Below are 14611 nucleotides of genomic sequence, written 5' to 3'. Positions count from 1 at the left end.
TGTGGTACCGCACTGTGATTGTACCATTGTGCGGGTGTACCACTCGTGGGAACCACTTAATGCATTCTCCCCAAATCGGTGATACTCCACAGATACAGGCCTCTGGTATCACCTCTGGGAAATGGTATCTGGTAGCAACTCGTAGTACGGTCTGATGGCATTGTTCTGTCATTACCTCGTCCATAAAAACTAGTCGACTGTACCATCCCCCTGGTGGCTCTGCAAATTTGAGCCGTCGGTATCTCTCGTTGCTTGGTATTGGTAGCACCTAATAGCGGTGGGCAGTTGTACCAACCTGCAAATGTTGCACCAAGTTTAATTTGGGCTTTTGTGGTCGTATGTGCTGCAGTGCAATCTGTAAACGTAACGTTAGCGTCGATTACGTCGGACAGGTGACTGGCAGTTTTTTTTTATTTGCATTCTCTTCTGAAAAGCATTGCTTAGCCATGGCTAGTAACAACCGCGATAAGTATGGCGTAATAGTTACAATGCTGGAGCTCGAACGCTATTGATAATTATGCTGCGGACTAAGTTAATGGCTTCATGGGTCACGTGCAAGACTTAAGTAAAGCGGCACTCCGTGTGCTTCTGTCATGGGCTTCGTCGAATCGGCTTAATCTCACGTGCGCATCTTGCACAGGCTAATGCGAAGGCACTGTTTGTTTCCTGCCTCAGTAGGGCGTACTTTCTGCTGCTCTTGGGAGTTAAAAAAAAAGATAGACGGAAAGAGAACAAAGCATTTCTTAGAAGAGCACTGCCTTAGTCGAGATGAGCGATTGCTTTCTTTATTTGAGAACAAGTGCTGTGCCAAGTGATGGGCGCCACACCCCTCGTGGAAATGTGAGTGATCAGTACTCGGCGGTGTAGTGTGTGGAGATTTTGTAGCGCATAATGCGGGGAAAAGCAAAGCAACAGTGACAAAAGCTCTTAGCACTAGGAATGCTAGATATTTTCCTGTTTCTTAAACGGACACTGAAGAGAAAAACCAATCTTTCTTGTATTAGTAAATTACTCTTTCACATTTCCAAAATCGCCACGCTTGCCATGAGGAGACGATTTTTAAGCAATAAAACATGCAAGAAGAAATGGTGGGTGGCGACTCCACCTTCAAATTCATGCACCAAACGCCGCAACATTATAGATTATGATGCCATCTACTAGGGCTTACGTAGTTCTTAATTGGTAAAGCTGAAGTACATTGCCCTTTGAGGGGGCCACAGACTTAACATACCAAGTTTCAGGAAATTTCGTTGAACCAGTGTCGCCAAAGTACGAAAGATCACTTTGAAAATAGGGACTTCACGCGTGGAGATTTTGGCAGAAAATTTAAAAATAAAACTTTGACCTTGATTTTCTCCTGTATAATAAACCTATGATGGGGCAATTTACATTAGAGTTCTGAGTAAAACTTATTAATCTAAACCAATTCATTGTTTCATTTTTTTGTCCCTTGAGCATTAGTATGTGTGGTTCTGACACGTGAACCTAAGTCCGAGTACACTAGTGCTATTGCAATCCTCATTGAACACTATTGGGAGTCAAACCTGGAAATTCTTCGTAAGGCCACGCACATTCAAAGCCTTTCCTTTAAAATTTGGTTACAAGCCCGCTTCAGCAGGCTGTTTTATAACAACATGCACCACCCATGGTTATGAAGTTCAATAAGGTTGAGACCTGGGCTAGTTGGTGACTGAACCATATAGGTATAATGACCCATGATTAGGCCCTGTTTGCCACCTCCACTGGCTGTTGCTGGCCCACACATTAAGCTCCACAAAATCTGCAGGGTGCTTTCGTGTGGATACGTTGCCCTCGCGTCATAGCTGTCGTGTCCGCGTCCGAGAAGTGATGTTTGCTGTGTGCGACACCCACTGCATTGTTTCCACTCTGCAATTTCTCTCTGTCCGTCCCCATCTGTGGCAACGATGCGCGTCAGATGAACGGTCGAAAAGATTCTCCCTTTCACTGTTCCACTTACGGGGAACCCGCATTTGTGTCACGCTGTGTCTTCGAGTGACGGCTTCCTGCGATACGGGTGATCGCGGCATGTTTGCGACTTGCTGTTGCACGTGACTTAGAACGTAGCGAGGATTGTATGTTTCGCGAGTGCCAGCTGTGAGCATTGTTGTTGCGCATTTCCGAGAATCGCTGCGGCCGATGCCTCGCCTTTCGCATTTTACGGGAGCGCCCTCTCTCGTAGCGACAGAATGGATGACGGGAGAAAAAAAACGTCGGGAATTCAAAAAGGTGTGAGTGTCTTTCAAACATGCTGCGCTCTCTGTAAGCAGCATCGTGTGCTTTCGGGCGCAAGCTCTCTTGTGACGCGTCTACGTGAAAACTTGAGCTTTTTGGGTGATGTCTTAACTTTGCTCCTCATGTAAAAGTGTTTGTTGGCATATACGCGCTCAACTGTATTGAGAAACTTGGCTTGTGAACGTCTAGTTGATGGTGTGTCAGTGTTGGCGGGTGTAAGTCCATGGATCCTGTGTAACGGTCACTGCTTTAGGCCCCACAGTTTTGTCGTCTGTACTCCAGTGCATCGTTTAAGCAACCCTCGTTATCGCAAGTTATAGCTGATAGCTCGAACAAGAGCAGTTTTCCAGAGCGATGTCTCGGAAACTGAATATCAAGTGTGACAGTGCTAGTAACGTTTCCTTCGACTAAGGCATTTGTGACTTTTATATGTGATCCTCTTGCATATTCCTGTCGACGTGTTTAAAAAACGGAAAAGCTGGGGTTGAACACGCGATTGTGTCCTAAGGACACGCCTCTGTCACGAGTCCAGTTATCCTGAATCGAGCGTAAACCACATTTGTCACCGAGGTTGTGCCAGGAGTTGTAGCCGGCAAAAAAACTTCGCGACTGTGACAGTGGGCCCTATGGAAGTTATCTACGTATGCGTGAGTGTTTGCATTGTCTGTCGAAAAGCTTTGCTACACGAGCAGTCTGTCTTTTTGTGGGCGGTGCCCTTAACGAAGCCTGTGAAGTCTTATACGCAGTCTCGTACGAGTCACTTGATTTGCATCATACCTGTTCCCACGTTTGCTCACATTGTGTTATGTGGACAAGCTTCGTTGCTGTGACTTTCTAGCTTGCTTCGATGTATAGTCAGCATGTGCGTGCGTCTCTTTGGCAAGCGCGTCGCATTTGCAGACTCCAACTTCATTCATAACCAAGAGTTGTCATCGGGCGAGTCTGTGGGATGCGGCCAATACTGCACTGCGTTAAGACACGGACTCAAGTTGTTTTTCTGTGTGCACGTCATCTTCGCTCTCGCGCCCTCGTCTCGATGCGCTGGCACAGTTAACGTGGTCAACTCGCGTCGATTCGAAATCTTGCAAACTGTCGAAACTTCCTCGACTTGACGGAAGTTAAAAGAAAGTTGTTGAGGCAGAGTTCCGAGCTGTTAGTACAAGCAATCGCGTACGACTCTTTGACATTGGAGTTTTCGAAAATTATGTGGGAGCGATGTGCGACGCAGCTGCCGAAAGTGGCCGAATGAGTTGGTGTCGCCATGTTGTGGCAGCACCTGTCAGCACGCCAAGCAGCCCAAATTAAGCATTTCGACAATTTGTACTATACTAGGTACAAACGCTTTCTTGTCCCCCTTGGCTGTGCTGCTTAACCCTCGTGAAACGGATAGGTTGGAACTAGGCCGTGCTTGTCTTTTGTACTTGAAGTGGTTTCAGTGTGCGCTAAAACTTACGCATTAGCCGCAAGCTATTCAGGCTAGCTTGTACTACCAGGAATAACGAACTAGCTGAGGGAATTGTCACAAGTTGAGCATAACCAATAGGCATACCAAATATTTGTGATTTCGCTGTGCTTCATCTAGTCGCTGCACTCCCGATCCCAGTTCTTTTTTCTGTACTCATCTCCTGATGATCCTTGTGAAGAGTTTATTGTACTTGTGCATTTAGTGATATTTGTTGGCATGATGGAACTTCACTGGGTTTCGTTAATAGTGACGCCAGAGAGCTCTGCAAGTATGTGCAGGCATGGCCCTGTCAACATTAACACGAGCTAGTCTCATCGTAACAAAAGAAGCGTTCAGTGTGGTAATGCTTTCGTTACATTCAAAGATTTTTCTCAGGCATGCTGTCATGTCATGCATGTCCGTGTTTGCGACGCCGACAAGGGTCAGAAATGTTATAGATTTGTTATAGGTGGCTATATTTTTGTTCGTTGTATTCGACGTGATAATACCTTCACTGCGTTCGATAATTTTTCGCAAGCCTGCTGTGACGTCATGTGTGTCAATACATTCGTGACAACGATGCAGTTCAGAAACGAAGATTGATATTGTTACAAGTCGTCAGAACTGTCTTTTGCCGAGGTAATGAAAGACGTATTCGACATTATAGTACTTTCATTGTATTCTAGATTTGTCATAATCGTATTGTCACGTTGTATTTGTCAGTGTGTTTGTGACATTGTTGCCGGTGACGACCATTGTGGATTTATTTTGTTATATCTGTGTTTGTTTTTTCCAGGTAATGGAAGCCACATTTGACATGATGGTACTTTTGTTACATATTCAATATTTGTTACAAGTGTATTGTCACGTGTGTCAATAGGGTGGTGATGCTGGCGTATGCGAAAAACGAGTATTTATTTCGTTATAGTATCTGCATTTGTTATACCCAAATTCCAATGTTTTTGCACATTTTCTTAGCATTGAAGTGCAAATGAAGGACTGTGGGCAGGAATGCACACACTAGCTTCTAGTGCATTTTGACGGGCCTTAAACCATTTCCACAGAGCGCTGTAACATGACGGCCACCTTGAAGGGAATATGGAATTGTCTCTACTTTGTCAAGAGAATAGCGACGGGGCGAGTTGGTTAATGTACTTTCTGCAAAACCTACGGCGCAAGCACGTAATGTCCTGCAGATTCTGCAGAATGTTTGTCAAGGGAGAAAACATACTACGTGGCATTTTTTCTTGAGTCACCCTGACAACAGTCACCCAAGAGTTTCTCTCGTTTCATTTTCTTCTGCACTTTCAACGTATCATAAGTTTTGTGTAGGAACAACGTAAATTTTCGCACCTATCGAAACAGAGTGAAAACTTAAAGGGGACACAAAAGAGAAATACAATTTCTTCCCATATTAGTAAATTAATCTTTTGCAATTCCAAAATCTCCACGCTTGCCGCGAGAAGACGCTTGGTAAGTGAGAAAATGCGCAAGAAAAAATTGCGGGTGGCGACGATACCTAAAAATTCCCACGCCAAACGCATTGACGTCATAGACTTTGATGGCGTCTACTGGGTCCTACGTAGATCCTAATTAAACTCAAACCTCGATATGATGAGCACGGAATAGCGAAATATCGGTTATAACGAAGTAAACGAAGAATAGTCTTGCAATAGATACAGTGTTAGAGATATACTTTTATAACGAATTTTCGGATATAACAAAGTTATTTTCGTGTAAGATGTAACTTGGTTATAATGAGGTTTGAGTGTACTAAAAATGAAGCAAATTGTCATCTGAGGGGGACATAGACTTAACATCCCAAGTTTTCAGGAAATTTCTTTGAGCCAATGTCGCCAAAATATGAAAAATATATTTCGAAATCCATGACTTCACACATGGAGATTTCAGCATGAAATTTAAAAATAAGACTTTGGCTTTGATTTTCTCCTCTATTAATAAACCTCTGACGGTAAAATTGACATTCGAGTTCTCTGAGTACAATTTATCCATCTAAACTGATTCATTGTTTTACTTTTGTGTCCCTTTGACACGAATGTGCGGTTCTTACACGTGAACCTAAGTCCGAGTACACTAGTGTTATTGCAACATAAGAGTCAACTCATATGTATTTTGTGCTTGCCAAACAGAATAGCTTGCAAGAAGTACTTAGTTGTGTTTCTGTCTTCAGTCTGTCATCTCCTTCCACGCTTGAAAGCTATAGAGGACCACCTTGCTTGGCTTTGTCGGGAAAGAATGCTTACAATAGCCATCAAACGACAAAAAAAAACCTGTTGTACATAGTCGTGCTGTTGAACATGGCTTTTCAAAGATTGGTTAATCCACGATGTATCTTCCCCGCGCTGCCACACGTTGGTGTGGTCTTGTAAACCAGGCGACTGCATGCAGTGAAAATCATGCCCGGCTATGCTTTTCTCTTGTGACGCTTGGAAAAGCCATGCTGTCTTCGCTAAAGATTTTTCAGTGTATATCAGTATAGCAAACTGCTTTAGACGTCTGGTAATATTGAATTGAGGTTCCAGCATGTCTGAGTGTGGTCAGTGAACGAGCTGCAAGCATTTCTTTTAACCAAAGAGATTTGTATAATATTTCTGTCTGAAATTCATGCTTCCCTATCGTGGTACGTGTAATCTTTTACAGTCCACGCTTTTAAACCAAAGATATCAGTTTTTTTTTAAACTATTGCCTCTAAGGACTGCTTCATTGTCATGATAATCATGCTGTTTCGCGCTTCCTGAAATGGAATTTTTTTCCCGAGGGCATTGAAAATGGGGCTGGGTCTCGAAAACACTTTGGCCCCATTCTTTGTACAGTTGGTCTTTCGGTGGCAGTTGCGATTGCCACGCTATCACAACTGAAAGCTTACGATGTCATGTCAACTGATTTCCAGTTTCCCTAGTGTCCATGCTCGATGTTGCCGCTGCTCCAATAAGCTTCAATGACTCGTCTGCGTTTATGGCAACATGTTTTGTCAAGTTTGTACTAGCTCGTGTATTTGCACCGATCGCATGCTGCAATAGCTATGTAACTCTTTGTTTAGTTCCTTTGCCCTTCAAACCTGTCGCACAGTCGTCAATTGGCAAGGAAGTCATACCTTGTTGCGGAGCGTAGAGAGATGGTAACAACTTGCACAAGTACGCTGCGATCATCTACCCTCAAATGTCAGATTGGATTGGATTTTGAATTCTCACCTCAGGATGTCCAGGCACGCCATTAGCTGTGAAGCGAAAAAAGTAACCTGACAACCCGCTGACCACTGCATGCTGGACTCTTCCATCACATGGACATTGTACTGCCTGCTTACCTTCATCACCTTGCTGTTTGACGTTCACTTCAAGAACATTACCACTTCGGTTGCCAACCAACTCCATATAGCCCTGGACTGTGGTGTGGCCTGAAATGTAGCCACACTGTTGTAGCCTACACCTAAAAACTTGAACTTCAAGTAGTGCCTCAGATAAATATGCTACTCATCACATTTCTGAAGCCTACTTTTGGCCTAAGGTGATTAGGCTTAGCCAAACATTAGGCCTAACAACTTTTGGCCCAGGCCAAGTTAGGCTCAACCAAATGTTAGGCCTAACAACGGTTATTTAAGCATGACAGCAGGTTATTTAAGCATGACAGCATTGATATAAATTTAGTTTCTTGGCTAAACATGGCTGTTGTGCATACAAGCGGGCTGAGATCACCCACTGTAACTTGTTGTGACTGCAGTTAGTTACGGTCGATCACTTTTCCTTGCGCTTAGTCATATAATCTTAATTCGAAAGGCAAGGGAGTTGGGCATGCGATTGGGCATGCGATTAAGGCTGGATTATCACGTGGGAGTGCTCGGCAGACGGAACTCGTGGTTCAACAACTCTCTGACTGCTCTTGTCCAGCAACTTTCCTGCATCATGATCGCAAACGACAATGCTAATTGGTCCTGAGTGTTAATAAGTAAACAAGGGGAGGACAATTTTCCAGTTGGCATTTGTGTGACCGCGCTAATAATTTTTAAAGGCATACACTTATATGGTGCTTCCAAGTGCACGTAAACTTGCAGCAATGTTGTTTTTGCTTTTTAATTCCGCGCACATTTCTGCACAGCCCGCTACTGTCACATTTAAAACCGATTTGTATCAGTGGTTTGACGTGCGTGTTGCCAAGTTGACGCGGGTGTTGTCTTGTGACTCATCATGAGCGAAAGCAAGCCTGTTAAGCTTTCATGGTACACGGCTTTACACTTAGCGCAGCTTAGCCGAGATCAAGATTTATTTGCCGACTTCCTTTTTTTTTTTACCATTTGAAATGTTAAGTTTGTGCCCTGCACTGAAAGATGCATTCCATTCAGCATCACATGAGTCGTTAGAGTCACGTTCGTCCACATTCCGCGGGCCTAGGTCAAGATTTCGGGCACTGTCCGACTTTAGAGCATTGTTGGCCTTTCGTAGTGAGGGAAAACTCGGACGCTAGACAATCTAGTGATGACTCAGTGGGGTTGAAATCCTCCTTGACGACACTTCAAATGCCAGTTTCTCCATGAACCGGTGTTAGAGGGGCTTGTGGCGGTGACGACCGAGTCTTTCCAGTGCAGTTTCGCTTGTCTTTAGTCAAGGAATGGATTACTGAAACTCTCTAAAGCACTTCATGTACCCATGGTAAAGAAATGACGACCCCGTAGCACCGAATTAGTAAAAGGGCAATGGCATTTTTTTTACACTTTTCTGGTTCCCCTCTCCTAGGTTTTTCGTGTGAAATGTAGACAACACTGGTTGTGCTAGGCTTGTTAGGCACTCCCTTGCATTTAAGAACTTTGGTTTAGCACCAGGGCCTCTTTTGTGTTGAATCAGATAAAGCTAAAAAAATTCGATAAGCGCATTTGTGCTGGGACTATGTGAGCAGCTGCTACGTCATCGCAGGTGCTCACAGCTCGTAATGAAGTCCAATTGAGCTATACGGAAACGTATTAGCATACCAATCTCATTACGTATGCTAAGCTCAACAATGTGCTAAACAAACTTTCAGCGAGATTTGCTGTTAAAGCGCTTGTTATCATTATTACGTTTATTTCAGTGCAATACTTACACGGTCCTAATTGTGGTCATTACTTGAGGTGGAAACGTATAAATTGTGTTCACATTCGCTCACGTTTCTTGGTATTTATCGGCCTCACTCATAAAGCTTAACCGCGATATTAACGAACCCGAAATCCTCATATTTTGCTAAAGCACTTTGTCGTTATTCTTATTATTGATAGTGCTTCATAAATTGAGAAACACCCAAGTCAGGATTGTGTGACAGTAAGCTTCAGTGCACCTAATTAGGCAGGTGTGATGATCAGTGCCTAAATATTTAATATAAAAAAAAAAAGTTGGGCAGGCCAACAAACCTTGTTGCAGCCATGCAGTACAATGTTTAATTAAGTAAATCTTTAAACTATACTTATGTGTAGCCTCTTGCATTTCTGTGTCGCATTTCAGCAGTGTATGCGTGTTGTTGGCCATCTAGCACCTTTGGGTTAACCTTCAACTTTACTAATTTGGACAGAGCCGCAGGCCTTTTAGTCACACTTAGAGAGAGAATGTAACAACTGCAAATCTATCTTTGTAGTTCTGTGTACAAGCTTGTTTGCCCGGCTAGTCGTTCACCGAGTTGGGAAGGTCATAGCCGTATGTCAGTCGAATGGGTCGAATGGGAATGGGCTTAGGTCATTCGAATGGGTAAATCTCGATAAAGGGCTTAAGGCGCGTGGCTGAATTAGATGGAGCTGCGGCATATTTCCTTAAGCCGGACATTTTACGAAATTATTATGGTGGCTGTTGGCACCGTACTTGTAGATCTGAAAGTGTCAGTGGGGGTTCAGCCTTGTCAAAACCTGGCTTACAGGAATTTTGAAGAGTTGTTTTGCTAAATAGGGAACTTTTCCTAAACTGTATAATCTTTCGTGTCTGTGGCGGTGACGCAGCATTGTACAGTAACTAGTCACTAATAAGAGCATTACCAGCAACCAGTTACTTTCTCAGGTAACATTAAACTGCAAAGCTTACTTTTTCTGCAGTAACAGCAATCTTTATTACAGTTAATAAATGTGCATGGCTTTCTAAAAGTAACGATTTCTCATTAATGAAATAAAAAAGGTTAATAATGCTAGGTATTTATCACAGAAAGGTAGTGATCTCTCTTTGCCATAAATCTAAACATAAATATAGCACATATAATGTGTCTGTGGCATTTTAATTGCTGTTATTACAGCAATTAACAACTGACGCCTCTTGGTTGGCTGTAACCCCAAATTGTACAGTCAGACCTCATCATAATGAAGTCTGACATGAAAATAATTTTGTTACATCAGGAAATTTGTTATAAAGGCATATACTTAATGCTGTTGTTGATGACAAGACTATTCTTCATTTACTTCGTTATATCTGTATTCATTATATCAAGCTCCAATTGTAACAAGTCACCTTGAATTGAAACATCTGCGACGGGGTGACTTTTTCTGTTCCAGTTAACTCTGACTGTCCTAACACTGTTCCTTTCTTTTATTATTATTTTATTTTTATTTTTTATTTTTTTGCTGGTAGGTGGGCCCACGAGTGCTGTAAGACATCACAATCGTGGTTGTACCAAGTTAAGGTCTGACTGTTGACTTGCGAGGCATTACACTTCTTTAGTGGCAGATCAGACGCAGTTCTCTGCTTGGCACATGACTTATAATATTTGAGATTATTATTACCAACTAATATAGAGCAGAGATAACGGGTGCTAGTGCTCATTACATTATCATTATATATTTAGGCTTGGTCGCAGCACTGCTGGCCGATAGCTGCCGTTACATTCCTAAGTCTGCGAGATGCGTTGGTGTGTTGGAAATCATTTAGCGGCAAATGGTTCTATATGTTATATTTTACGTTTAGCGTTGAGCTGCTTGTCTTCTTAGCAAGTGGTACGTTTGTGTGATTAAAGGAGTCTGTGATTCAGTTTCATCCTGTGTTTTTACAGAGATTGTTTCTTGCGGCGACTAGGTGGAACGCTGATATGCAGATGGCGGGCGTGGACTGACAAACACGCCGTGTTGCCGTTTCCGTATGTGTGTTTGTTTCCCGTCTGTCCGTATTGTCTCTTCAGGCTTGTCCTTTTAGGATCGTCTTCCATGCAGCAATTGTTCATTTTACTGGTACGTTTCACCCACCAATTCGAGTACAGACACGACCGGGCTTAGAGATAATCACGATAGTAATCATAAACGAGCTGTAGACGGACGCGTTTTGTCTGCGAAGCGTGAATCGCGCTTGTCCGGAATTGTCAAGCAGCCGGCCAAGAACGGTGCTAGCATTGCCTAACAATTTGCGCCGGGTTCACAGTTGATTGCAAAAGCGTGGAGCACGCGTGTTGCATGGCTATGCTTCGCTGTATTGTGGCAAAGTGCAGGACCGAATGGCCCTGGCAGTGACCTCGTGTCGCGTCACATGGTCACTGTACGTTATAGAGTAATCACCGCTGCTTTGTGTTCATTTGAGAATAATGCCTAGCGTGCGAAATTGGATGAGGCAAGACATCTCCGGTGTAGAATTGGCAACAACACTTGAGTGATTTGTAATACAGGTTGCTAGCACCTCCTGTACAGAGCGATGAATTCGGTGACACCAATGCTATTCCGGTGAAAAACAGGTCGCCTTCAAAAATGAAAGAATTTGCGCATGATAATTCTTTTCGATCAGTTCTTTTTGAGGATCCAATCACCCGTGAGTACAAGGATTTTTCTTGCTCGTTTTGTCACCTACCAGGGTAATTTCCCTCGCTGGGGTCAGCCACTTGGTGCACATCATCTGGGCACCGTCATAGCCGCTGACATAGGGCAAAAATAGCGCAATACGTTATCTGTGCTTTGCCTCACAAGCAAGACGGACCAAGTCTGCTACATGACTGCTCTAGACAAGCTCGATCCACGCTGTCCGGGTTGTTTTATTTGGCACCATGTCGTTGCGCGCTTTGGTCGTATTGTACATTGACCCTTCGAGTTTTTGTACGCCTTGTGATTTTTACTTTTTTTCGAGTGTCCCGCTTCTTGTTCTAATTTGTTTGTGCAACGAATACCATGTTTGTTTTTTTTCATTTTTGTACAGTGCTTCGCTCGTCGTGTAAGGAGAAAAATGATGGCCTAACGTGAAGAACTCTTCCGTCGTTAAGGCAGTGGACGGAATCTGCTTTTTTTTACCCTTGTACGTTCCCTTTCTTTTTGTGAGGATGTTGGGTATGTCACATATTTTATGCCTCTATATATATATATATATACACACATATACATATATATTATATATATATAATATGTTGCTGTTGTTGCCGTAGTTTATTGACATGCTGTTGCTGATTACTTCCCGCGCGCTTTCAGGTTTGCCGCTCGGGTAGTCACTTCTACGCCATCTACCTGCGTATACTTACGTCTGTCGCGAGTGTTGGATGTGGTGCGTGTGGCCGATTGGGCAGCAGGCGCGCTTGGGTTTCTCACACAGCGTTTTAACGAGTTTGGTGGTGCCGTCGTTACTCGTGCTTAACTAAGCGACAGCTTGCCATTGGTGGAGGAAGCCTGTGGACCACTTTAATCCGACGTACACAGGGTACGTCTCGTGAATGCTTGCATACTATTCAGCATGACCTTTTTTTTGCGTGTGCGGTACTTGCAAGGAATTTGTGTGCATGACATTGTTAACTGGTAATGTATGTGCCACACTTGGTACACCTGTCGTACGGGCAGGTTTCGTGTTGTTATGAGCAAGTTCTCCCTAGCACATGGAGCACCAAATCGGCCCTACGCTGCTACAGAGGAAAGAAGAGTGTGCTTTGCAAGTGACGCTAAATCGATAGATGAATCAGTAGGCACAACTTACTTGTTTTAGGCAACACTTGCTAAATAGCAGTGTGGTGTAGTTATAGAGAGTACTTTGAATAAACGTATTGCAAATGAGGTAAGTTATTGCAGTCATATTAGCCTCATCAATCACCATGAGCCAAGCCACATATTACAGTGGCTGCGCGGGCACAAATGAGGCAGTCATTGCAAGGCTCAGACAGGTGCAAGTCTCTGGTGGCATTGTGTGTGAGGCACACCCTTGTCTAAGCGCAAAATAAAACAGTACCTTTTGGCTTTCGGTAGTTTGCAATGCCATGAGTCAACTAAAAGACGCATGCAGATATCGATCAGCATTGTCCGTGCTGAAAAGTAACGCTATTTATCGTGTTTCTGGACAGAATTTTTGCAAACAGATCGCAGACCAACTCGAGCCACTCTTTTGTTCCGTGCATGATGCCCAGTGATTGGGACGCTCTGTGCGTTCAAAATGGCCGTATATTGGCACATATACCAAGGGCTGTGTGTTTTTCTTAGCTCATGCTTGAGTGGTCCATAAGCTTCTTATCCTCAAGTTTACATGGCACAGACCCCAAGAAATTTCTTGGAGCATTGCCGCAGATATCATGGCTGAACAAGTTCGAACTGTCTTTAAACCACTAGCATATCTACTACTAGCTGTTCTTGTGAACTCGCCGTGGTAGCTTGGCAGGTAAGGTGTCGCACTGCTAAGCTCGAGGGCGTGGGTTCGACTCCCGGCCATGGCGGCTGCATTTAGATGCGGGCAAAATGCAAAGAACACCTGTGTGCTTTGATTTAGGTGCACGTTAAAGAACACCGGGTGGTCTAAGGCTCCCAATAAGCTGTGCCTCATAATCATATCGTGGTTTTGGCACATCAAACCCCAGCGATTATTTTTCTTGGGGGCTTTTTTTTAATCCCATTTTATTACATGGTATGAAGCAGTGAAAGCGCTGCGTCATCTATACTTTGGCAACTTTCGAAACAATGACAAAGCAAATATGTCACTCCGGCTTTGTCCAAATTGGGCTCGGAGACAGTGTAAACATTTAGTTCATTCTATTCGCAGGCCGTACAACAAGTTGCCGAACATTTTGTCCGTTAACAAGATGTTCGGAATTCGGTAGTGTTCCTTGGCAAGCTTACTAGGGGAAAATTTGGCGCTAGATTGGTTTCACCTTACAGGAATTGAATCATGGCTTAGTACTGTTGCATTTTTGCTCGAATTTATTGAAAGGAAGAGTTCACTTTCTATGCTTCCTTGATCACCATTAAACGTCGCATTGCATGTCACTGCTTCATGCAGCCCACACCTAGGCGGTGCCACCGTACCTAGCACTGCAAACCACACGATGCTTTTCTTTTGGAGTTTCACATCTCTGTACTGTGTACCAACGTTTCGACTGGTACCGACGCGCGCGAGGGCGTATCAAACTTGTCTCTGTATCTTTCTAGAACACCGAGAGTGATTTATACAGCCACACCTCCCGTCAGCAGGGTTGATCTGTTTAGCCAACAACCCCCCTTGTGAGGAATCTGGCAAATAAACGTACTGTGAAACTTTTGTCACTGAGAGCCTCTTGTTTTCTTGTGTGTGTGTGTGTGTGTGTGTGTGTGTGTGTGCGCGTGCGCGCGCACGCACGCGCGCATTGCAGCCTGCAAGTATTCAAAGTTGCAGCGAATGTGAGCATGCATGTGGATTGAAGAATGTCGCTCATCCCACACGTACAGAATGAATGAAACATGCCCGGACCAAGAGGAAAGAGGACAAAACGCGGGCACCAAAACTCACGACTGAAAGATTTTTTTATTGTTAATAAACCACGTACAAGTGGGAAAACTCACGCAAGCACAAACCAAGAGAATGATGTGCTGACCCCCCATCAAAACACAAGCCACAATTTTAATCCCCTTAAGGACGGTAAATAAATTTTATAAGCTCGCAAAAAAGCGGGAACTCTTTTTTTGCATGCAAACAGACAACACAATAGTACTAAAAAAAAATTTGTCACAGGGTTAGAGATTGCTATAAAAAAAAT

General features: G+C 43.7%; 1 protein-coding gene across 1 annotated transcript in view; it reads left to right on the top strand.

The window, feature by feature from the left end:
• Positions 1 to 14141, top strand: part of LOC119376490 (uncharacterized) — a gene marked incomplete at its 5' end in the record, with an annotated part of 35958 nt that extends 21817 nt beyond the window's left edge. The window contains 1 exon segment of the mRNA XM_037646299.2: positions 14028 to 14141. Within this exon segment, the coding sequence (XP_037502227.2) occupies positions 14028 to 14075 (48 nt within the window).
• Between the last annotated feature and the right edge of the window lie 470 nt (positions 14142 to 14611).

This window comes from Rhipicephalus sanguineus, unplaced genomic scaffold (assembly GCF_013339695.2).
Source record: "Rhipicephalus sanguineus isolate Rsan-2018 unplaced genomic scaffold, BIME_Rsan_1.4 Seq1234, whole genome shotgun sequence".
NCBI classification, from domain to species: Eukaryota; Metazoa; Arthropoda; class Arachnida; order Ixodida; family Ixodidae; genus Rhipicephalus; species Rhipicephalus sanguineus.
The sequence above is the reverse complement of the archived record's forward strand: the minus strand, read 5'-3'. Positions and strand labels throughout refer to the sequence as shown.